This window comes from Lutra lutra, chromosome 2 (assembly GCF_902655055.1).
Source record: "Lutra lutra chromosome 2, mLutLut1.2, whole genome shotgun sequence".
Lineage (NCBI taxonomy): Eukaryota > Metazoa > Chordata > Mammalia > Carnivora > Mustelidae > Lutra > Lutra lutra.
Window position 1 is genome coordinate 185,900,613 of NC_062279.1, and position 25,549 is coordinate 185,926,161.

Sequence of the window (25,549 nt, forward strand, 5' to 3'; positions counted from 1 at the left end):
ATTTTTTTTTAATAAAATGGCATCAATTGCTGAAAGCATTATGGCCTTTGTTATGCTACATAATACTGGTATAAAATGTGAATAGTACAAAGTTCATCATATATAATTAAGGTTTTAATATATTACATTTGTTTCTACATAAACAGACTATAAATATATGTGCCATAGCATGTTTTACAGTCATGGTTCCCAGCATCTCACACTATGGTACCAAATGAAAAATACAAGGGCAGAAACCAGTAGAAATAGCTTGACATGTTAAAATTCTAAATAATACAATAGATGGTGTTAAAACTTTGGCTATAAAATAATTTTGAAATCTGGCTAATAGTCATTCAGAGAGTGAACAAACCAAATCAGTTCTTACTAGAGCGCAGAGGCCAAATTGCTAAAATACTGACTGATTGGGGTGAAAAGGGCCGAGTTCAGAGAGGGGAGAAGGAACAAAAGAGTAAAATCCTTCCTGAAACTTTGACACCACAGCTTGATACGGAACCTACTGTATTCAGGCTCAGACATATATCACATCGGGACAGATATGTGGGTATTCATCCAGAAGAAACCAGAAGCTGGTTTATACAGTCAGAACTCTTCAACACGACAGGGAGTCTCTGTCTGAATGTCCATTCTTTATGGTGTTCTGAATAAAGGATCGGCCTGGGAGACAAGGAGCCAGAGCTGCATCATTTCCTTCCTGGGGCTTGGCCAAGAGACACGTAAGAGTCCGGAAGGAACTCTCATCAGGAGTCGGAAACAGCTCAAGGAGCTCTCATTTAACCCAACTGGGAAGAGCACGAAATCTTCTAAGCCAGTAACCTCATCTGAAGCCTTTACCTTTCCTAACAGACCCCAGGCCCACCTCCACCAGAGCCAACACAATGCATCTGCAGGCTCCAGTACACTCTCAAAGCAAGCCAACATCTTCCTTTCAGTCAATCCAAACCCCACACGTACGACTTGGCTCAGAACCCGTATCCTGAACAAAACTTCTTGGATAGACTCAGCCCTAAAGGTCTTTCCCATCTTCAACACCTAAAGCACTTGCACTGCTTGGTTTATCTTCTGGTTTTACAGAGAGGTGTCAACTCCCCAGGTGCTGCCGCTTCACAGAGGATGCAGCCATTCCTTGAACTTCTTTTGTTAGAACCCATGGGGAGACCCACAGTAAGGGGCATCATACATGCTTTCTAAATGCATAAACAGAAGGTCAACACCGGGAGAAAACACAAACACATTCTTGAGTCACAAACATCTTCTCAGGAAATGCCTACAAGACTGGCTCCCTGCAGTCTGAGGTCCTTTTTTTTTTTTTTTTTTTTTTGAAATGAAAATCAAATGTGGCTACTTCCTAGTGATGGAAAGAACAACACTTGAAAATCTGAGCAGCACCTCTCATGTGATTTCCAGGAGTGGGGGACGTGGGTGCCTCCTTTTAAACAGGAGGAGAGCTCAATGTGGGCCCAGAGTCAGGCTGGAGAATCTGGGCCGTACTGCTAGCTGGAGGTCCAATCTCCACCAGCTTTAACAGTTCAGCCTCCTCGCTGGAGTACACAGTGGTGTCTGTGTCATCGGAGTGATACCCAGACTGGTAGCCACTTGTTTGGTTAGAGCCTTCGGATGCCACAGACTCCTTGCTTTTGCTGGGCATCAGTCCACTGTGGAAGAAATGACAATTGAATGAGTTGGTGGAAAGAAGACCGTTCTTTCCCGTTCTACCCTAACTTTGTTCCCGACCCCGTGTGGGCTGTAATCTCCCTGGAGACACCAGCCCCTATCTCCCCCACTTGTTAATCAACGTATCAGGTTTACTCAGACAATGTCTATTTTCAGGTACTAGCATGAGCTAGTAGTTTCAGATAAGTCCTCTTATTCAGGTCCAAGTCTTTCAAGCCTGTGACGAGATGAAAGGCAGTTCTCCTGAGTGATGCAAAGGCTCCAACCAATGGAGCATTTTTATGGCGTTGAAGATTGATAGGTTTGTATACAATGATAGGAGCCAAGGGGACTCTTTGACCAAAAGGAAATTGGGATGTTCTGAGAGTCGATTTCTGCTTTCCTCGCAGTGTTGATTAAGGATTACAAGGCCTATGTACAGTGTTAATAAAGTTCTTGGGCAAATTTAAACTTCAATAACTTGAAGCGTGTGTGTGCAATCAAGCCAGACTGTCAAAACTGCTTTTTACTCATCAAAGCCACATTCTTTGGAAGGACTGACAGCCTGGGTCACTCAGCAGCAACTAGAGAATGTTTTCAACGGCGTGGAATCGTGACAGACCATAATCACGTCAAAGCCTAAAAGTGTAGCTGTGCTGATCTAAAAACATCAGGATTTACATTTTTCTCAAACCATTCTGAGGTGTGGGTTTTTCCCCTTAATACATGTTTTACCAAATTATTCGTGTTAAAAACTACAAAAAGGATTTCATTAACTCTATGTTCATTTATGGTTTAAAAGATATTTCAAATAACTAGAAATACAATTTTTCTTTCAATTCAACCTCAAGAAATTGAGTTTAGTATCTCAAACAATGGCATGGTACCGGGCACATAGCCACTGCTGAATAAATATATTTTAAATCAATGAATGAAACATGTCATTGGCTCTAACAAGTTCTCACCCTGGGCCTAAAGCAAATAATACAATTGCACAATGGCTCATTTTAATTCACCTTTTCTTTATGTGAACGTCCCTCAATAACCCATGGGTGTTCCCATTTTATATAATGTTTAGGTTATAAGTACATCAAAGTCTTCAGTTCTCACCTAGAGTGAGTTCACTAGCAAATAAATGACTGCTCTTTATCTTAGCATTTTACAGAGATTTTCATTTATGGAGTAGGTCAAAAACAGGTACATCTATTCAAAAACAACTATAAATTCCTACAGAACCACATGGGGGAAATCATATTAAAAACCAAATTTAATATTTTTTCCACAATTAAGCCAACGATAATAATAAGCCAAATAATTCAGCCAATAATGTTTAAGTATCTCAAACAAATAGATATTGGCTTATTTATGCATCACACTTCTAAAGACAGATGCACTCATTTAGGTACAGGTTTGAAAATTCTTCAGAGTCCACAAAGATTTTAATCATCTCAATTTAAGGGATTACCTCCAATGACCTTTGTTACTTAGCTGGTACTACATAAATATAAAAATTCCCTGGTATTCATAAATTCTCTATAAAAACTGACCAAATCCCCTAATTAATTTCAGATTCTTTTTCAAATGTGGCATGTAATTATTTGTTTGATTAGTTTCAGTTCTTTATTAGTTGAGTTGATGCAAATTCGCCTAACCAACAAAGACACAAAAAGGGAAAAACTGCATCTACATTGAAAGTCCTAAGTTCCTTCTAAAAATTCCTGTTGAGATTTGTCTTTTCTATTTGACTGAGCCTTACCTAAAAGATGGAGCTAATTTGGTTCTGTCTTCCAAGGTTTTCAGCTCTTCTGATGCAAGGACCATACCACTGTCCGTCTGGTTGTCCTTTTTAAGAGACAAGGAGATGACACAGTTGATTGAGTGTGCACACTGACCAACTACTTAAATCAATTTCTTAACTCATTTCTTAACTCATTTCTTAACTTTATCAGACAATATGCTCCAGTGTTCCCCAGGGGGAGGTAAAGATATCATAGCCAGAAAATGGACCAGCTACAAGAAGAAACAACCGCTTCCTAGTAGTAAACTCAGGCCTGGAAGAAAAGAATTCAAGAAGCAGAAGCTGAGGAGACCTAATGCCATCCCACTTTTCACAGTGATACTATTTACACTTGAGTGGAACTGGGCATGAGGCTAGGCTATCTAGAACCTTGGACTAGAGGCTGTCCTTATGGAAAATCCAATGGTGGGGGGTACTGATCAGTTTCATCTCCATAATGACCCCATGACACATACCTTTATAATGAGGTTCCAAGACTCTAATGCTTAGGCTAATATTTATCTAGCTAATATTTCATCCTTTGTGTTATTTTTAAGACTATTTTTAAAAGATGTACTTACATCTGGGATTACTTTTACTTCTGGTTCTTCCAACGGGATATCTTCAAATGTTTTTACACTCACAGGCCGGCTCTTTCGCTTACTGTTCTGCAGATACTGGCTGCAAAAGAACCAATATTTATATTTGGGTGGTGGTATATTTGGCTGCAGAGACCAAAAGTGATACCTAAGTTCATTATCTTTCAACCACAAGTTTAATAGCAACCTTCAAAACATCCTTTGGTAAAAGAAAAACAAAACAAAATAAAAATCTTTCTCTGCTAGCACACAGTGAAGGCTTCATTTCCTGTGAGGGCCTATTTAAAAGTATAATCTAAGTGAGGGGCCTAGATGAGCTCCTGTTCCTTTGAATCCTACTTCTGAGGGCCGGGGCTGGACTACAGACAACAACAGCAAACTAAGTGATCAACCGCCTTCTCATGGTTTCCTGATTGCCTGAGATTCCTCCACTGGGCTCTCGACATATTATAGAGCATTGAACATCTTTCTGGCTACCTCCAGAAAAGTTTTTCTAGACAATGCCCACAAAACAACCATTCAGTGAAAGATGGGCAGAGGAAACACCTACAGATCTCACCCGGGTTCTGTAAAAGACACTGAACCCACCAGGATCTGGAGACAACCTCTTCTTTCTGCATGTGATGGAGGCTTAGTGTGTGTGTGTTGGGTGGGGAGGGGGCTGCTGAGTCTCACAATCCCCTATTTTCAGCCCACAGAATGGCTGGTCTTGGGAAAAGGCAGTGGTTCAAGAGTCATGAGATGTTTCATCTATTTCAAAGTCTACTACTGACCACACAAACTTGGGAAAGACATGAATATTTCCATGCCTCTACTGCCCCATCTTTAAAATGTGTTGGCAATAACTTTCCCTCCCTCACTCACAGAGATATCTGAAGGATGAATGAGGTGGGTGGCAAGTGTTCCTAGAAAGAATGATGCTCTATCAGCCAAAGCCTGTTTTCCTCCTTTGAGTTCCAAAGGGTACCAGTTTCCTTTAGGGGTTCAAAGAATAGGACTTATCAGATAACATATCACCTGTTTCCTGGGGGTGCTCCTTCCCTGCTATGTGGCTTTGGGTGAGTCTGATTCTGTAAAAAGCACCAACAGTCCAGTGGAAAGAAGGGAAGTCCTTTTTACAACAAGAGACAGGAAATTCACTCTCCACGCTTATCCCAGCATAATTCCTCCCCTTGGCAGGCTTCTGGACATGTTACATATTCCTGTGTTTTCTGTGACCAAGTGGAATGAGGACACACTAGAGCCAAACAAGGAGAATGGAAATTGAGTCTCCCTCCCCTGGACCAGGAGGCTGGTTCCTCCCCTTACAGAAAGGAGAGAATGAGGTTCACTAGTGACATCCTCATTCAGGAAATTCCACAAAAAAAGAGGACATAATATATACAGAGAGAGAGAAAAGCCCACTTCTCTTGAGTCCAATCCCTGAAAGTGGCTGTTGCTAAAAACTACTAATACCACAGTTAATCATTCATTGATTCACTCACTCGGGAATCCTTTACTGACAATCTCCCACATTCCAGGCACTGTGCTAAATGGTCCTCAACTGCTGTCTCATAGCGTCTTCATAAATGGTATCTGTTAGGGGTGGGTATCAGTATCCCAGCTTCAGAAGAGGAAACCAAGGCATAGAAAGGTTAAGGAACTTGTCTTAAATCACATAAGTAGACTGTTTGAGTTATGAGTATCCATTGAAGGATTTGAAGCATGAGACTGACAAAGTCAGATGCGCCCTTTAGAAAGCTGACTCTGGTAGAGGAAGGTGAAAACAGACAGTGAGACCAATTTAGGGGCTCTTTTCCATGTCTCTAGAAGAAAGAAGGGCAGCCTGCACAGGAGAGAGGGTACCCACAGGGTTTGGGAAAGTAGATAAGATTCCAGAGATATGTGGCATATAGAATCAACGAGAGGGGGTGAGTTTGAGCCATAATACAGTTGCCTTAGAAAAAAACAGTTGAGGAAGCTAAGACTTAGGGAGGAAATGGCTAGGACTGGGATTTGAAATTGGCCTTCAGATTCTAAAGCCCATTGTCTTGTTTTGTTTTGCTACCCTACTCTAAACTGACTCCCTTGGAAAAGCAACAGGAAGGAAAAACTAGAAGAGAACAATGGATATGACAGTTCAAGTCTTCACGAAGCACCTACTACGTGCACAGCACTGCTCTCTCCCACGCAGGCACTGACCGTGTGGTGGGACCAGCGCAGGGGAGAAGACAGACAGAGGTGGAGAAAGGACGGTTTCACTGCAAGCAGTCTGAGATCACAGCCAAATTCAGGAACGTCTAGCCAGGAGGCTGTCCAGACATCAATCCACAAGGAGCACTTAATCACCACCAGCAATTAACCAAAATGAAGAAAAATGGTATGTGCCAAAACCTTTCTCTGGGAGAGAAAAGAAATCTTTGATAAGCTGCTTGGAGTGGGAGGTGAGATTCCCAGGGGGAAATGACGGAGCAACCACAGATGGTCCCCAAACTGCCCTCAAAGAAAGATGAGTCCAATTAATATGTGTTTTCTTGCAGAAAGCATGCGAACATGGGACCAGAGCTGATCCACAGGGGAAATTAGAGATAAAGCGAAGTCTAGACACTGGTGATCTGTCCTGTTCACCCTTCCCCCACACACCTCTCAGCCTCTTTGCTAAATAAATGTTGAACAAATATTTTTAATTAATTTGAAGGGACAGCAAGTGATGAGGTACCCACAGTGATGCCTCTATTCAGCTTCATGTATAATGCGATGGGATTGAAAACTATCAAGAGGAAGCAAATGAGAAAGAATTCTCAGCTTTTCTACCTAAACCAGAAATGGGAAAAAGAACAGAGCAAGTCCACTGAGAAGTACCCCAGTCTCATCTCTGGTCTCCCCAGGGAAGCAGAACCAAAAGAGGGCCTCAAAATGAGGTGTGCCAGGTGCAGATGCCTCAATGCTGCGTTTCTTTTAACCCAGATGATTAAAATGTGACTGTGGAGTCTTGTTTTTAAAAAGGAGAAAGGGTTGAAGGGGTGAAGAGGGGGCTGCCGACAAAAGATTCCAATTTCCAATTTATTTTTCAAATTATGGCTGGATAAAAGAGAAACTGGACTGGAAAGACCCATTCGAAAATCACAGACAGAAAATAGGAGCCAGGCCTGGTGTCACATTTGTCCATGCTTCTGGGGATAAATGTTAGCAGCCCTGATTTAGATCCAGCATTGCATTTGGCACTCCCATTACACAAGCATGACTTCATCGACTCTCGGCACCATATGCAAAGCATCCAAGCAAGCCAAGAGACTGCCGCTCGGGTCCTCACTCCACCTGGTCACACAAAACCCAGGGAACAGAGTTCATGATCAAATGGCTTTCTGATAAAGAAATAATTAACACACGAGAAGGCCAGTGGAGCTTGCACTAGAGGTTTTTAAACATGAGAGTGGAACTATTGGCTTTCAGTTCATTCACCTTTCTCTTGAGGGTACCTCCTTCTCGGGGCAGAAAACAGGACAAAGAGAAAGACTGGAGGACCTGGATTCATTCTAGAGATGTGATTTTCAGCAGCTTGATGAATAACTATCACCTATCGAGTGCTCTCTAAGTGCCAGGCACATAGAAGTATGTTACACCATGTAATTCTCAAAATAATCATTTCTGAACACCAGCGCCTTCACCTGGGTCACAGCGAAGAGGAGCGCCAGGTCACTAAGAGGCAGACTTAGTTGTCCAACCAGTTCTATCTGACTCTAAAATCTGGATCTTTAACCACAATTGTTTATGCCCACCAGGGGGTTGCTCTGAGCCTCACATGTAACATCTTCATCAAGAAAGATAATAGTTTCTCCCTTGCGTAACTCTACGAGCTATCATGTAGGCAAAATCTGATAACGGAAGGAAAAGTTCTTCGAAAAAATGCTGAAAACTCCCGACACAAATGTAACGAGCGGCTCACGTGTTGGCTTCTACCCACTCTGGCAGTGTTCCTGCCATCCTACATGATTCCACAGAACAAACTGTCCACGGGGCCTCTTCGCCCTTGACCAGGCAGCCCAGCTAGCCTAGAGCTCCGTGCCCCTCCTGCAGCCACAGCACTCTCACGAGTGCAGGCTGGACCCTGTGATCAGGGGAGCCAGTTACAGGAGGAAAACACCCAATGGGGAGGGGTGGGTAGGAAACAAAGAAGTCCCAGACTTTGTAAAAGGCAATTTAATATCATAGTGTAGACACTATATCAACTCTTTCCTCAGACACAGGTGTTGGAAGAGAGAAAAAAGAAAGCTGCCTTCAGAACCCCTTTACAGATCAGGAGAGGACAGCAGTGCATGTGTTTTAAATAAGTCCAGCATTCCCATTATGCAAATAAAATGCTGAAAATCAGACTAGGGAGGGGCTTCTGAAGATGTGCTGTCCAGTCCAATTCGGGACACATCCCCATCGCACCCTGCATCCTAGCCAGAGAGGCCTAAGTGTGTCCTCATATATGCATAAAACCCTTCCTTCCAGAATCCTTCCTAAGCCATTTAATTCACATTAATAAAAGAGTACATGGGGATAATTTAAATACAGATGTCTATATAAAATTGGTCTCTTTTTCTGGAGATTAACATACTATGGCATTCCAGCTATTTGCAGCTGCAGGGCTTAGAATTTGAAAGGAACAGCTATGGCAGCAATGTGGACCGCAGATGGGGAGCAACTCACCTACCCAGCCCTCTTCAAGGAGCACTTCCCCTGATAGCAGTCTCAGGGCTAAGGTTAAATGTGGAGGTGAGAGGCAATCTTCCTTCCATCCCCTCCCCAAATGACCTTGAAGTGCCCCCATCCTTCCCCCCAGGGGGATGTTGACCATATACAGTACCTGATTCCTGCTGTGTTGTCATAATGGAATTTGGGGTCACACACTTCCTCTTCCTCCATACAGGAAACAGGTGAGGTAGGCAGAGAGAGTCCAGAATCCTCTTCCATGCTCAAAGTCTCTGATATCGGGAGAACAATGTAGTCTTTGCCATCCTGAAACAACAAACACAGAGTGCATTGTTATGGCTCCTGCCCCTCAAGAACCTTTTCATGAGAAACAAAGGCCATAGGGGCTCCTTGGTGATGAGGTCTGTCGCTTTCATATCTGAGTGCAGAACTTAAAGACAACATTAAAGATGGTTTGTCAAAAACAAAAGGACACTTGAAAGGGATGTGTGTATATATGAAAGTATGTTAAAAGAGTTAATATAAAAACAAGAGGCGTAAGGGGACCGCCAACAACTGTGGTCAGGAGGAAGACAAAGCAGGCTGTGGCCAGAGATATGGCAACAGAACACGGAGGGCTCAGACATCATTTCTTCACAAAGCCCTACCTACAGGAGCCAGGTCTTTTAAAAGGCATGTCATCCAATTTTAGCCTCTACATTTCAAGGCAATGGAAAAATCTGATGACAGTCTAGAGAAAAGCAATAAATGTGCAGGAAAATGGGTCTTCTGAGAAAAGGTTGCACAATTTAACATTATTTCATCAAGAGAAAGAAAGAAAGGGCAATGTGATACCTTTAAACGTTTGAAAAGCTTACTGATAAAAACAGATTTGACCCATTGTCCCCCACCTGTTCAAAAGAAAAGCAGGAGGAAATTGGCTTCCATTCATGGTAGTAAGAGGCCATTGACTGGAGATTAAATAACTTCGTTATGGTAAAGATTACAATTCTAAAATCCTCCAGTGGAAGTTCTGGGAGTCTGGGATTTTACTGAGGAAAAGCCATCTATTTTGAGGGCTTCAGATATCGTGCTGCCTGTGCAGTGTAGTAAAAATTCCTCGAAATTCTGTCCATTGTTGATAGTCTGTGGATCAGCTAATTTTTATTAATTAAGTGACTAGTTGATTTTACTTTAGAAGAGCATCTGAAGACAACAAAAAGATACATTAGGAGGAATGAGTGGTTAGGATCTCAACTGTCTAAAAGGGGAGTTACAGCTTTTATAAAAAAAAGCATTATTGCTCAGATCTGCAAGAATATGGTGGCCGTGAGAACATCTAGGGAGGAGAGAAGCTCTTGGACACACTTCTTGGATGGAGGTCACAAACCTGCTGAGCATTAGCTTGTAACAGATTTCCCAAGTGTTCCACCAGCTCGGAAAACGTGGGTCTCTGATTGGGCTCCCCATGCCAGCAGTCAAGCATGGTCTGGTATCTAGAGAAGCAAAACACTAATGTCATTAACTGTCTCCTTCTTCCTCATCTGGTGCTGAGAATAAGCCCTTGAATAAGTAAACATTTATGAAAACTCCACCATGAGCCCAGACACTAAATAGTAATATAACACCATATAAAACACATAACCCTATACTTGGAGCATCAAGTATGTATAGGAAATGTTATAAATTGACTTCTGATAAAAACTAACTGGCAGGTATAGATAAAGTGCTGTTGTTTCAAGTGCTTGAGATTATCAAGGAAGACTTCCAGAGAGAAGAAGGACACAGACAGGGCCATGAAAGAGGTCTGTATCATGAAAAGTCTTCTGGGCAAGAGAAGTTTTAATGCACGAAGAAAGGATAGAAAGATATTTTCAAAGTCTTACATTTCTGGTGTGGCATAATCAGGGGCCCTCATTCGAGTGCCTTCTTTCAATCGCCTACAAAATTCCTCATCGATCTTTACTCCAGGATATGGAGAAGCACCTAGGAATGGGACATTATATGATTTTATTTTTTCTTATAAAAAACCCTGATTCTTTTTTTTAATTTATTTTTTTATTATTTTTTATAAACATATAATATATTTTTATCCCCAGGGTACAGGTCTGTGAATCGCCAGGTTTACACACTTCATAGCACTCACCATAGCACATGCCCTCCCCAATGTCCATAACCCTACCCCCAGCAACTCTCAGTTTGTTTTGTGAGATTAAGAGTCACTTACGGTTATAAAAAATAAAAAATAAAACTAAAAAAAAAAGAGTCACTTATGGAAAAAACCCTGATTCTTGAACATCATCCCAAATATATGCATACATATATATATATATATATATATATATATGTACACACACACACACACAAACACACACACACACACACACATATATATTTTTTTTTTAACTATCCAAAGCTTCCAAGTAACCTTCACCAGATAAAGGTGGAATGCAGGAGAGGAAAAGGTGCACTGGGGCCATTGACTTGTATCATTCTCTTGGGAGTATGGATGGAGAGACAAAAAACAAGTGACTTACCTAGCGAAAATATTTCCCAGAGCAAGACACCAAAAGACCACACATCACTCTGAATTGTGTACACTCTGTCAAAAATTGTTTCTGGGGCCATCCATTTCAAAGGGAGGCGAGCCTAAGAGGGTAGAAGACAAGGAATCAGAACCCAACTTAGCTCACATCTGAAGAGAAAACTTCCTTTGTTCCCAACGCAGGTCGTGAAGCTTGCAAAGACGAATTTGGATCCTGCAATTTAACAGAGCACTGGGTTCATCTTTGAAACTTACATCTCCTTTTCTGACATAATCTGGGTCTTTATAAATATCCCGGGCCAAGCCAAAGTCACAGATTTTAACCACGTTCTTCTCCGACAAGAGGATGTTCCGTGCAGCCAGGTCCCTGTGGATACACTGCAAAAAGAATCGTGTGTGCGTTAGGTCTCAGCACAGCTGATGTCTTCTGCACCTGTTGTGATCTCATGCTCAAAAAAGCCCCACTTCAGAAAACCAACTGATTAACAAGCACTGGGCTAATCTCTTTCATCAACCCTTCAAGAAAGAAGTCTGACTTTTGTGGAGGCACACATCTGCTTATCGCATAAAGAGTCCCAGACTTCGGAGTTAAATAATTAAGTTATAGTATGATGATGGAGTCATAAATAGACTTCTCTTGGACACAGTTATGAAGGTGTTTCTGGTCACATCCACATATTCCTTTTGCTTGGCACCATATACGGTTAAAACCTGTTATTCTAAGGAGGCCCTAGAACGCCCTCCTACTCGGAATGAATGCTCATAAATCAGGAACAAGGGGTTCTCCTTCATTTGGTGCCCTTTGTTGGTTTCTCAGTTCCATACGGAACTGAAACTGACCGGCTCTGATAAACCGTCCCCCGTGGGGCTCATCCTGTTTCAAAGTGTTGGATTATCGTAAAGGTCTATGAAAGAGATTTCAGCTTCTTACGGGTCAAGTTGATTCTCTGGTGCACTAAAAAAAGAAAACCAAATTCGTCCTGCTTTCTCCCCACTCTTTTCCAGTCCTCAGTGTCTCTCTTCTTGATATCCCCGTCCTCATCTAACCTCTTACTACTGAGCAGCCATAGCTTCACCTGGTAGATTTGTTGGGGAACAAGAGTCCTGGGGAATATTTGTAAATGAATGAAAGGCTCAGAGGAGAATTCTGAAGCCAGCACAGGAGTGATCACAGGAGCCAGGCATAGCCAACCACCCTACACGCTTGTCTCCGGGTAGCACTTCCTTCTGAAAGAGGCATATTCAAAAGTCTTCGGCCAAGCAAGACTGAGCAAGATAGGAGATTCCAAAACCCAGAAAGTCCTCTCTACTTTTCCCCCAAACAAAGCTTCTTTTTTCAGACCAATAAACAGGTGGTTTTTAAGAAACCAGCTGGTAGATGCAAGGGAAGTTAACGGTCCCCACCCCATTCACTTCCCGGTCGAAAGATACCCTGACTCAACGCAGGCTCTGGTCTTTAAAAATAATAATAAAATAAAATCAGAATCTCCAAGAAAGGCAAAGGTACTTTCTCTGTGGGAAAATCCCCTAAGACCACACTGCTCTCCTTTCCCCTTGGGAGAAAGGAGACAAGAGCTCTCAAACAGAAACTTTCGAGATCCTGAGGTTCTGAAAGCTATGACGAGCTTTAAGCTTCAGAAAAAGAAATGGGTTAGAGATTTCACTCTAGTTTAGAAAAACAAAAACGGTAAGTCTTTCCTCCCCTCCAGGAGGGTGCAACCAATGCATTCTGTCAACTGATCATTTTTCCTGAAGCTTAATTTGAATTTTCCTTGTTTAATATAAAACCATCTGTCCTGGGACGCCTGGGTGGCTCAGTTGGTTAAGCAGCTGCCTTCGGCTCAGGTCATGATCCCAGCGTCCTGGGATCGAGTTCCACATCGGGGCTCCTTGCTCATCGGGGAGCCTGCTTCTCCCTCTGCCTCTGCCTGCCATTCTGTCTGCCTGTGCTTGCTCTCTCTCCCTCTCTCTCTCTGACAAATAAATAAAAAACATCTTTAAAAAAAAAAACAAAAAAAAACAAAACCATCTGTCCTGCCCTTCCCAGAGAGGTGACTTCAACTGACCCCGCTCCCACCGTGGTGTTTACAGCCTCTGGAATATTTGTAACTTGTCATGTCCCCACCACAGTCTTTGTTTGGCCTACTTTTCTAATTTTAGCTTTTATAATCGCTCTCATCTGAAGCCTGTCCTTCCTGCTTTCTAATTATACCACTAACAAATACTTTTTGATGGATGGGGATGAATGTAAAATAAATTAAAAATAGACTCTCTCACACCAAGATATCTGCAAGTCTCAGTCCCTCACCTTTCCCAGGTCACTGCTCAGATGTCACATTCTTACAAAGCCTTCCTGGTCCGTTCTGTTTAAAATCGGTGTACACAAACACAGAAGTGCATGCACACACAAACATAGCATTCCTGTATACTCTCTAACCCTAACCCTTTCCTGCTTATTTTTCCCCATAGGGCTTATTCCCATCCTACCTACTATGTAGTTGACTTGTTTATATTGTCCACTGCCTGTTCCGCCCAGTAGGATGTAAACTCCATGATGGTGGAGAGCTTTGCCTGTCCGTTCACATAGTATCCTTAGCACTGCCTGCATTTAATAGATGGTCATTAAATATTTACCACATGAATTAATTAATTTCATGAAATCCTTACACCTCCTTAAATTAGCAGGAATGGGGCCTTTCCAACAGAACTCTTCAAGTAGTCCCAGCAGTAGGGAACAAATTACAGTTCCAAACAAACACCGGTGGCTGGTACTGGACATCTTACTTCCAGATCTGTGATCCGAAGACATACTTGGGGTCCCCTCTGAGCTGTCTTACCTTCCGTGATGCCAAAAACTCCATGCCCTTAGCCACTTGGAAGCTGTAACAGATGAGATGCTCCAAGGTCAGGAAGTTCTTGTACAGATCCTCCGAAACTGTCAGAAGATGGAGGACAGAGATCAGTATTGCCCCCAGAAACTATTCGTTTCTAAGTTTGTTAGAGTAAGCTTCATTTTAACACTTGGGAGTTAAACTTCTGGAAATAAAAGCGGAGAGAAAAATGCCTGTATCTTCTGTAAATTTGCTGAATCCTCGTATTATTAGCTTTCATCATACCCCTTAGCCAAAAAATGTTGGTTTTTCCATCTTAGTCAAATTGGACCAGCAAATCCAGGAGGCAGAAGGGAGGTGCATTTGGCAGAGATGGCAGAGAGCAAAAGAGGACTTTTTTAAGTTTGCTGTTTTAAACTGTTTGGTTTTGTTTTTTTTCATGTACCCAGAGGGATAAACAATAGTTTCATATCAAGAACTCTATAAATAAAACAACAATATTCAGGGTCATTGAATCTTTTCTCTCCAGGCTTTGTCCTGGGACAAAGGCCAAAGGTCAAATTATAATCTCCAACAGACAACTAAAAATATCAGAAATATATTCACTTCTCTCACTTTCAAGCTGAGAAAGTGCTGTAAACACATTAAAACAGGCCTGCGAGGATGCTCTTTTCCCTTCAAGAATATGAATGAGAGGTGACAGGAACATCGAGAGAAAGGTGGTTTTACGTAAATTGGTGGTATTTATTTCCATGCAACTGGTACAAATAAACACTAGGACATTAATGGGTGTTTCAACATGATCACTTAACTCTGGTCAGATAAGATAAGACATGGCTTCTCTCCTAGAGACAAATACCAGAGTAAATGAAAACTCACTTGTAATAATAACCTTGTAAGTATTAAAAAGACTGAGAACCTTTTTCTCAATGATTTTTTTAAGCTTAGGGTTAGAGGGCTCTCGGTGAACAATTAGTGAAACCCTTTCATTTTCCAAATGAAGAAATGGAGGACAAATTCCAGGCCACACCCTTTCTTCTCCAACTGAGTACCCCAATCCTTTGGGTTTCCAGCCCACTGGCCACCATTTTGTGAGAGAGAAGGACAAGACAGAGAGGGCCCCACTTGGCATGGGCCCAGTTACATGAGGTCTAGATGGCTTCTCCATACTCTTCTAGACTGAGTCCCAGCATCATACACCCTGCTCGGCTTCTAAGAGAAAGAAGCCAGATTTAAGTTCTATCTGTAGCCTCATGTCTAGGGAAAAGGAAACAGGTTTCTTTCACTATTTCATGACTGGGTTCTGCTGAGATCATGCCTCAAGAGGAGCCAGATATCAGGAAGCCCCATCTCTATATCCATGGGGCTGTCTCTGCTCCTTCTAAGGGAAGCAGATCGACAGTATATCCAGGAGCTGGAAGAAATCCTGGAAATTAGACTGCGAACACAGCTCTACTCAGAGAGAACACTAAAATATCACTGGAAGCATAACTGGGTATAGAAAAATATGCTTACCAGGACTCCTCTAAGGAAGTACGGTTGCAAGAAAGACTCAATAAGCTCCTTGGAATGGGGTAGAAACAGCAGGTAACCCCTACACTGCCTTGAAGAGTTTAGGTGACTTAGGCAGAGTGGGGCTGAACTGCTCAGGGCAATGTGGAGGGGAATCTACCATCAGAGAGCCTCCTTTGTCCTTAAGGAACAAAGCACTGAGCCTCGCCTGCTACTAGATGCTGAACCAATAGTCTCAAAGCATTAGTTTGGTTGTTGCTGACTGTTGAGCCCGCCTGGGGTACCGGGATTTCTCAGGCTTGCCCCATACTTTGCCTCGCAATCTAGACAGCTGCTTAGTTAGGGCTTCCACAACTCACTTTTGGGAAAACTGAATGGAAGCAGTCTAGAAATGTAGGTCTCTTCCCAATACTAGGGAGTACTGAACTTTTCCCAGGACAGAATTCCTTATAACACTCTACCACCTTCTCTTTCCTGCAAGAGTACGCGGTAAGTGTGGAGAAAGCAATGGCAGATACCTTCCTCTTCCTCCACATCACTGAGGGATTTCTCCTCCACAAATCCAGAGCTGGCTGAGCTCTGACTACTGGTGATACTGTCCAAGCGGCGTTTGGGATCCATAGTGATTTCCCCAACATATTCTTTCCCTTGACGGAATCGTGCCCCTTTGGTCTATAAAGAAGCAAATGGACACACTCCTTGAATACAAAAGAGATCTCTAGAAAACAATTATAGCTATTAAAAGCAGATAAGAAGGACATCAGTTTCAGGAATATGGAATCTTTGGGCTGGAATCTGGGGAAAGAGTTCTACATAATAGATTTTCTTCCATAAAGCCTAGTTTCTTCTTTAGCTTAAAGAGATAAACACCTTGTTTCAGGTCTATTCCAGACACGCTTCTGGCATTAGGACATTAGGGTGCTCTTTACCAAGGGACTGACACTCCAGGGGACCAAATCCTGCTAGGAAAGAGAGAAAATAATCCAAAGACATCCTTCCCTTTCCTTAATTGTGCCCACCCTCTCCCCTCCTTAGGCACCATCTCTAATGGATCAGTAGATTAGAGTCACAAAAACAAAAACAAAAACAAAAAACCAACCATGAGAAGATATGTGCCCCAGCAGGTAAAAGAGGAAATTAAAACAACCAAAAGAAGACTCCTCACAAGTTCTTCACAGCATTTTAATAGAGAAAAATTAACCTGTATTTTCCTCCATTTTACAATGTGGTCAGACTGAGTTCAATGACATACCTTGTAGGGGACAAATTCATTTCTCTTGTTCCTTAAGTAAGTTGACAGATTTCCAAACTTGCAAAATTCCACTATCACCATGAGTGGCCCTGCAGACAGCACAGCATGTCAAGAAAGGGAAATGTTTCCATTCATGTATCTCATCAAGTGTTTAACACATGGATGAACCAGAAAAATCATAGAAGGACACTACAAACGGTCACCAGGACAGGATCATCAAAATCAGCTGGTCACAATGCCCTTATAATGTAGCTTTTCTTTTACTAACTGGCAATCCCGCAGCAAGATGAACCAAAATTTCAGAAGAAAATCCAACCACTTGCTTTTCAACACAATCACTTAAGATGATTTCGTTTTAGAGGGAACTACTCTTAAGGTTTTTGCTTTCAAGTTTTTTGAGAAGCTTACTTTTCTCATCTGAACCTCTTACATAAGGAGCAAACTGCGGTATACCGAGATGGCATTTTTTAATTCACAGGAAGTTCTAGAATAATTTATAGTGCCCATTAAACCTCCATGAAATATATTTATATCTAGGAATCTGGCAAAGTATCCTAAGCTAAGGAAATCAAGGCCATGGGAGCTGAGTGGTTTCCTTGAAACACCAGCAGAAAATTATATGCCAAAGTCATTAGGCAACCAGAACCATCCACAGATACTCACCTCCTGGCTTGGTACAGGCTCCTAGAAGATTGACCACATTGAGATGATGGCCAATATGAATGAGGATCTTGAGTTCAGACATGAGCGCTCGGTGTTCACTGTGTGTTGCTCCTTCTACAAATATACAGCAAAGAGTGAAATCATAAATGTGGGCATTAGCTTAGGAGGATCAGTGCCCCACTGCAGGCATGTGTGCAACTTACCCTCTAGGGATAATAAACTGTAACCAAATTTACAGACTAGGTACATTGAAAGTCAAGTATAAATTATATTTCCATGTCTAAATCCAATCCTTATTTTAAGTGCACCCAGAATGTTTGATATTTAAAGGAATCCATTGTGAAGTCTTTTGCGAAGTGGGGACTACATCTGCAAAGGGAATCATGCCCAGATTTTCCTCTCTTAGAAAATTGGATTTTCATATATCAGGTTGACTATGCTTCTTAGGGCCTGATTATTTCAGTCCTTCCTGGTAAGGAAGCAACACCATGTATTAAATACCCTTATGTGTTAGGGGCTATGCTGAAGTTCCCGCCAATCAGTGCCAAGCAGGAAACTTAACAGGGGCCAGCTGGCAAGGCCAGTTGGCACAAGAGCCTGATGAGGCTAGAACTGCAAGTATGATCCTGCACAGACCGGTACACTTCCCTCTAATTCACACACACGGTCCACACCTCACACCCTGATGAGCCACCTCAAAACTGCACACCCCCTTAGCCACAAGGGAGCATAGGCAAAAGGAGAGAGATGGCTTTGAAGTGCACACGACCTACTGGCCAAGGGTCTGTGGCACTGCCCTCATCATGAAAGCACATCACACCTGGAGCCAACAGCTATAGATGCATCACCTTCCCAGATGAAAATGACAAGACCAGAATTCCATTACTATTAGGGTTAACCATTGTTCATAAAGCTTTTAAGTTCTTAACATGTCACCTGTGGTCCTTTTTTTTCCTAGTGCAACCATTATCTTTATAGGAGAAAATCTTTCACATATTCCAATTCTAGGAAACAGGATGTTTTTGCGCTCTACTATTTTTACTTATTAAATTTCTTTCCATGTCTCTACATGGTCTATAATCATCTCACTAATGCATCATAATAAATTAAGAAACAATCTTTACATAACCAAGGTATTATTTTCCTGTAGTCAGGACACTAAGTACAGTTGTATAAGCTATGCCCTGCACAAGGGCTCTCAGGCAAGTTGGGAAAGTGGGTGAAGCTGCAGCCCATCCTCAACCTTGCCTGCCAGGCCATGCACCTTGCCAGGAGGCTATAAAAGAGGAACTTTTCCCAATCTGTACAAAGGTATCACCTAAGCCAGCTGCACGCTTGGCTAGTGGGCTCACCTAACCACAAAGGTGCTGACACAAGGCTTTCATCATGTTTATAGACCAGACGAAACACAGAGAGGGATATATCACCATTTAATTTTGCCTTTACCTTTTAACATTTTGACGGCCACTGTCTTGCAAGTTGCTGTCTTGTCGATTCCAAAGGCATCTGCTTCAATCACTTGGCCAAAGGCACCACGGCCAAGAGGTTTACCTACAGTCAACGATGACAAGAAACAAAACAGACTTGGACTATGACAGGACCAAAGCGGCATGCAGAGATTCCGACTAGATTGGGTCATCACACATCCCGGTTTAACTTGGAAGAATCCAGCTCAACTCCCTTATAGTGGCTTCATTATTTAATACCTCCCCCTCTGCTCTCCAAAATGTCCTGCTTTGGATAATTGTACAGGGACCCTACTTCTAAGTGACTAAAAGGATGATGACTCAAATTCAAAAGACAGAATGAATATTCTGAACCTGGATCCAACATGTGAAGAGACTAGATTTGTCATCATCCTAAAGGAGGAAGAGAAGTCCTGGTAAACCCAACATCAAATTAGTACCACTTGAAAACACACCTAGTTTCAGCCGGTCTCTGGGGAACTCCCACTTGCTGGCATCATAAGGCAGGCGTTCACAGTGCTCATCCAAGGGGAGTTCATCTGGATCCATGACGATGGACAAGTAGCCTGTCTTCAGTTCCCCTCCATTGGCCTGGAAAGCATTATTCCTTCCAGTCAAATACGCTCTGTTGTCTGGCTGTTGTTTTTGTGTGCTTATTATTGTTGTTTATAGAAGCCCCATTCCTGATGTCTCATTCTCAAATAAAACTCATGAAGTTTGAGAGTAAGTCCTATTATAATCCTGTATCCAGTGTCCCCTCAACCCAAAATGAGCTCAGAATGAAGTACTTAAATCTTAATTACACTAGACAGTCCAAGCCCTTGTCTCCTCTAGTGGCTTCTATCAATTAAAGCCCAGTGGTCCAGCCAAAAGAAAGTGGGAAAGAATGTTATTGTATTGAAATAAAATTGTGCCCATTGAGCCAATAACAATGGGAAGAAACAACTCAAAGAGCCCCAGTCAGCTTTCATTAATCATGAAAACCAACGTACATGGGATGGAAGGGAAATGATTTTGTTACCCGCTTAACGGTCCGTAGAACGATGACAAGTAATAACCAGAAGAACATGGCAATCACTGCTGTGCCTACTAGAATAATGACTTCCAAGTTTGTCTTCTCCTGGGCACCTGGAAAGATGAAATTGAATGAGCATCAACAGTTGAAAACTCATACCTTTTGATATAAGATGACAAAGTTCTACACTAAAGCAAGATCTCAAGTTTACCAACTTGGAAAAAAAATCCTAGACAATAATAGTCACAAGCCTCTAAGTTGGAGGAAGTCTATAACATAGATAATTATAATTATAATTATAAATATAATTATAATTATAATGGATAATTAAAGTTTGCAAAGCACTGCCCATGAAAACTTCCAACAATAAAATTCCAAAGTTTAGGATAGAAATTATATAACAAATAACATGGAGGACATGGGGAGATGGAGAGGAGAAGGGAGCTGAGGGAAAATGGAAGGGGAGGTGAACCATGAGAGACTATGAACTCTGAAAAACAACCTGAGGGTTTTGAAGGGGTGGGGGGTGGGAGGTTGGGGGAACCAGGTGGTGGGTATTGGAGAGGGCACATATTGCATGGAGCACTGGGTGTGGTGCAAAAACAATGAATACTGTTATGCTGAAAAGAAATTTTAAAAATATAATAATAATAAAAGAAATTAAGGACATCAAGGATTGAAATGTTTGATGTCTTACAAGAAAAATATATGAAGTGTTTGGAGGAAGAGGAGACTTTAATGGAAAGAAAACAGATCACATTCTACAGGGAAGAAAAGAAGTATGTTTTAATTCAGAGTAAGTTCTAGAATAATTTCTAGTGACCTCTTTCTGGGGAAAATGAAACTCTGGTTTACACAGATAGTCTGTTTTCATCTGTATAGAGTTTGAGAAAGGATAATATGAGAAGACAAGTGGCCAGTAAGTGATTGGTTGCCATGCAACCCCTAGGTGCTCATCACTTTAAATACACCATCCCACTTAATCTTCTCAATAACAATCAGCTTTCAGATGGAGAAACAAGCTCAGGGAGGTTAAGCTCCCTCATTAAGGGCATACAGCAAGTTGGGGGAATGGTCAAGAGTTAAACAAAGTTTGTCCAACACCAGTTAGCCATCACACTACCCTGCGCTTGTGTGGCAGGAGCCTGAGTTAGGAAAAGAGAGAAGGCTGAGAAGAGAGCATCCCTCATAGCCTGGCGATAAAATGAGTTTAAACCACCCATGAAAGGTAAGGCAGAGGTCGGCAAGGAAAGCTGCAGATGCTCAGGGCTCCAGAGGACAGCTCTGAGTGGAAGAAATTAAATGCCAGAGGAGGCTTTCAACTAGGAGTGATTAGCAAAGAGATGATAAGGAAGCAATTATCACCTAGGGCCTCCCATTGGATGAGTGCAGTGTGAATCAAATAAGCTGTTCAAGTGGCCCAAGGCAGCCTCAAAATGGCAGAAGGACAAAGAATGAACTAGTTAGGCAAGTAAGAGCTAACAGTGAAAACCAAGGACCAAGCATGGCTTGTAAGTCGATTCTGTTTCCCCGGTGGTCCTACCGAAATAATTTTCTTTTTATACACAGAGGTCTACAAGTCCATTATACATATAAAAAGTTCAAAGATTCAATTGTCTATATAAGTTAGTGTGTTAATATTCCCATGTTAACATTTGGGAACTTAACAGAAGAATTAAACATCTATCTCTCTCCTTCTTAGTATTCCGTTTTGGGTACAAAGCTCTGTGGGTAGCCCACTGCAAAGAGCCAACAGAGGTGAGGCAGAGCATGGGAGAGAGCTAGAAGTCCCCGCTGGGATCTGCCCTCAACATGAAGCCCCTTGGGAAGTGACAAAAGCACCATGACACTTGAAATTTTTATTTATTTCACGCACTTGAAATCTTTTTTCCAAGTGCAGTTCATGAAATGGTAATAAGCCTACAAATTGGAAAACAAGTCATCAAGATGTAACAGATTTGACAGATGAAGGGAACTAAAATCTAGACTTTGAGAGACAAGTTAGGATGAGTTCATAAAAATTCATCAGTTATTCCTTCTGTTACCGTCCTTCTTTCTTCCCCTTGCATACCATTCCTTTCACCCACATAATAGAGTTTCATTGCTCCCCTGATAGATTATTTTTTAAAATAGGAATACATTTCTGAAGAGAAAATATCCTGTCACAAATTACCTTCCCATCTGAGAAAATGCCAGATTTCACCTCCCTCCTCCATACAGGAGTTTCCTTTCACATTTAGACACACTAAAATTCCACGTCACAGAAGCAAGGGTCTATTGTTCACAAATAAATTTTAATTGTCTGTAGTCCAAGGAAAACTGTGAACCCTTGTGATTATCTGGATAGCATTAATTTTGATGGTTGAGCAGTAATTCCAATGTTTTTCCAAGTAAATACAGGGGTATCACTTCCACAACAAGTTAACCGAGCCATTCAATGAAGAAAAAAATAAAGGCAAGGTGGGTATTCCACCTGTCAGGCTAAGAATTTTTCCAAAGCGAGAACTGCAAGGATAAGAAATGTGATCCAAGCAGAATTAAAATGGCATTGGTTATGGTTTCTGATTAAATAAATATGTACTAATTAAAACCACATTGAGATATCACCTTACACCAGTTAGAATGGCCAAGATTAGCAAGACAGGAAACAACATGTGTTGGAGGGGATGTGGAGAAAGGGGAACCCTCTAACACTGTTGGTGGGAATGCAAGTTGGTGCATCCTCTTTGGAGAACAGTGTGGAGATTCCTCAAGAAATTAAAAATAGAACTTCCCTATGACCCTGCAATTGCACTACTGGGTATTTACCCCAAAGATACAGATGGAGTGAAAAGAAGGGCCATCTGGACCCCAATGTTTATAGCAGCAATGGCCACGGTTGCCAAACTGTGGAAAGAACCAAGATGCCCTTCAACGGACGAATGGATAAGGAAGATGTGGTCCATATACACTATGGAGTATTATGCCTCCATCAGAAAGGATGAATACCCAACTTTTGTAGCAACAGGGATGGGACTGGAAGAGATTACTCTGAGTGAAATAAGTCAAGCAGAGAGAGTCAATTATCATATGGTTTCACTTATTTGTGGAACATAACAAATAGCATGGAGGACATGGGGAGTTAGGAGAAGGGAGTTGGGGGAAATTGGAAGGGGAGGTGAACCATGAGAGACTATGGACTCTTAAAAACAATCTGAAGGGTTTGAAGAGGGGGGGGGGTGGGAGGTTGGGGGAACCAGGTGGTGGGTATTAGAGAGGGCACGGATTGCATGGAGCACTGGGTTGGTACAAAAACAATGAATACTGTTATGCTGAAAATAAATTTAAAAAATGATTTAAAAAATGAAAAAAAAAATATGTACTTAGAGTAGAACATATACAAACTACAAAGATTATAAAAAATCACCCAAAGTGAGTATATATACAATACAAGCTAAGTTTTTAAAACCACCTAATGTGTCCATGCAACTCCACTGACCTTCTACTATGAAAAATGCCTCCACTTTTGCACACCCAAGAACATTGCATGCCTGGCAGGTATAGAGGCCTTCGTCCTCCTTCCTCACCCTGCGGATGGTTAGGTTCCGGTTCCCATCCTTCAGTACAATACCTAAGAGATAAGAAAAATAATTGTTTCTATTTGTGATGTGATCTGGTGGAGTTTTTCAGGAAAAAAAAAATCTAAAAATATAAATGGTGTCCTTTCCTTGGACTAGTGTCTAATTCCAAAGAGTGGTACAGGATACATTGCTGACTCATCACCCCCGGCTTCCCTGAGAATTCAACAAGGCTCTAAATACTTTAATTCGGAGTCTAGAAAATGAGCCAGATCATGGACACTAATTTGCTTTTTTTTTTTTTTTTTTAACTATCTAAAACAAATCAAGACATAATGTGGGGTTTAGGGCATGTCTCCAGGAAAATTCTGCAACCAGTGAGAGAGAGACATATTTTATTCACCTGAGTCTTCTACAAGTGTCTCATTATCTTTAAACCATGTAACTTGTGGAGGGGGATTCCCAGACGTGGTGCATGAAACTTCAATGGTTTCACCAATGCTTGTAGTCTGATTCTCCAGGAATCCAGTGATCATGGGTGCCACACGCTCTATGCACACACACACAAAAATCACACATTTAGTTATAACTTTTGAAATGGTTTTAGCATCGGTAAACTAATAAACAGTGTAAACTTCATAAGCAGTAGGCTGTTGATTTACTAAACTGCAAATACACAGAAGTTGATGATAGTACCGTTGGTCACTGAGTAAAGTTAAATGGAACAAGTCAGGATGGTTGAGATAGATCACTACATCTCTTTGAACATTCCTATTAGTGATTCTAACTGGTTGTCACATCACAAAATAAAGGTTGTCACTTTAATGTTTTTTTCCTCTAATTAGACTCAGCTTCCCCAAAGAGAAACTTTCCCTCCCATGAAAGTTCTAGCCAGTGACACCCATTAATTCCACCATGTTTCTCTTGGAAAGTGTGAAACTTCAGTGTAATTCAACAAAGAATGCCTTATATTTATTTGGCACTTTTTACAAAACTCACTTATACTATTTCTGTTGCTCCCTATCAATCTTAGAATGGACAATAATATTAATCTTATTTCACAGATGAAAAAAAAAAAACTGCAATTCAGGAGGTAAGCAAATTGCCCAAGTCCCTGTAACTAAGTAAGTGTTTGAACTAATAATAGAATCTGGCAAACCTAAAGGACTAGTCCAGTGCCATTTCCACTAAAACACAAATGAGAAAGACAACCATCCCTAAAGAAAGTCAAAGGTTTCAAGAAAATTAAGCACATGGGTATTTCTTTCAATGTACAGCAAAACTTGAGATTTGCCCTTCCATCAAAGGTTTGTAGAAATATCTTGTCCAGGGATGCCTGGGTGGCTCAGTTGGTTGGACAACTGCCTTCGGCTCAGGTCATGATCCTGGATTCCCGGGATCGAGTCCCGCATCGGGCTCCCATCTCCACGGGGAGTCTGCTTCTCTCTCTGACCTTCTCCTCGCTCATGCTCTCTCTCACTGTCTCTCTCTCAAATAAATAAATAAAATCTTAAAAAAAAAAAAAAAGAAATATCTTGTCCAAAGCAATCAAAAGGAATCTTGCTGAAAGGATCCACTTTAATATTTAACAAAATGAGATTACCTCAGTGGTGAACTACATTGGGGTTTAAGCAGATGTCCTGGGCTCTAGTCTATTCTAAGAATAACTTTAGGAAAATAACTTGGGAGTCGTTAGAGAAGCAAACCAGTTCAATGTGAGCACAAATTTCCTGGGCATGTCCTCCTTCACGTCTCTTTCTGAATTCTTCTATTACTTTGAAACCAGACTGGTCACCAAGGTGAACAGAAAACACATGGTCATATATGTGATATGATAAGAAGGGCCCTGGGAATGACTTCACCCAAAAATTTTCCTTCTTTTAACATCCAAGTCCTAACACTAGCAAACACTATCCTAGAGTCTGTCTGAAGATGCCTCTTAAAATATGCCAAGCCCTCTGAGGAAGATATTATTCCTCTAAAACCTTGGTATAGATTCATTCACCTGGGCTGTTTGTTACCC

General features: G+C 41.6%; 1 protein-coding gene across 1 annotated transcript in view; it reads right to left on the minus strand.

Moving 5' to 3' along the window:
- Positions 1-212: 212 nt before the first annotated feature.
- Positions 213-25,549, minus strand: part of KDR (kinase insert domain receptor) — a 45,514-nt gene continuing 20,177 nt past the window's right edge. Inside the window, exons 14-30 of the mRNA XM_047719329.1 lie at positions 23,930-24,076; positions 23,448-23,579; positions 19,976-20,082; positions 19,410-19,545; positions 18,935-19,039; positions 17,489-17,602; positions 16,826-16,914; positions 16,092-16,245; positions 14,068-14,165; positions 11,486-11,608; positions 11,223-11,334; positions 10,572-10,671; positions 10,076-10,181; positions 8,861-9,012; positions 4,012-4,111; positions 3,410-3,495; positions 213-1,655 (exon numbers count right to left, since the gene is read on the minus strand). Coding sequence (XP_047575285.1) covers positions 1,433-1,655; positions 3,410-3,495; positions 4,012-4,111; positions 8,861-9,012; positions 10,076-10,181; positions 10,572-10,671; positions 11,223-11,334; positions 11,486-11,608; positions 14,068-14,165; positions 16,092-16,245; positions 16,826-16,914; positions 17,489-17,602; positions 18,935-19,039; positions 19,410-19,545; positions 19,976-20,082; positions 23,448-23,579; positions 23,930-24,076 — 2,084 coding nt within the window. The 3' untranslated portion in view covers positions 213-1,432. The remainder of the gene's footprint in view (positions 1,656-3,409; positions 3,496-4,011; positions 4,112-8,860; positions 9,013-10,075; positions 10,182-10,571; positions 10,672-11,222; positions 11,335-11,485; positions 11,609-14,067; positions 14,166-16,091; positions 16,246-16,825; positions 16,915-17,488; positions 17,603-18,934; positions 19,040-19,409; positions 19,546-19,975; positions 20,083-23,447; positions 23,580-23,929; positions 24,077-25,549) is intronic.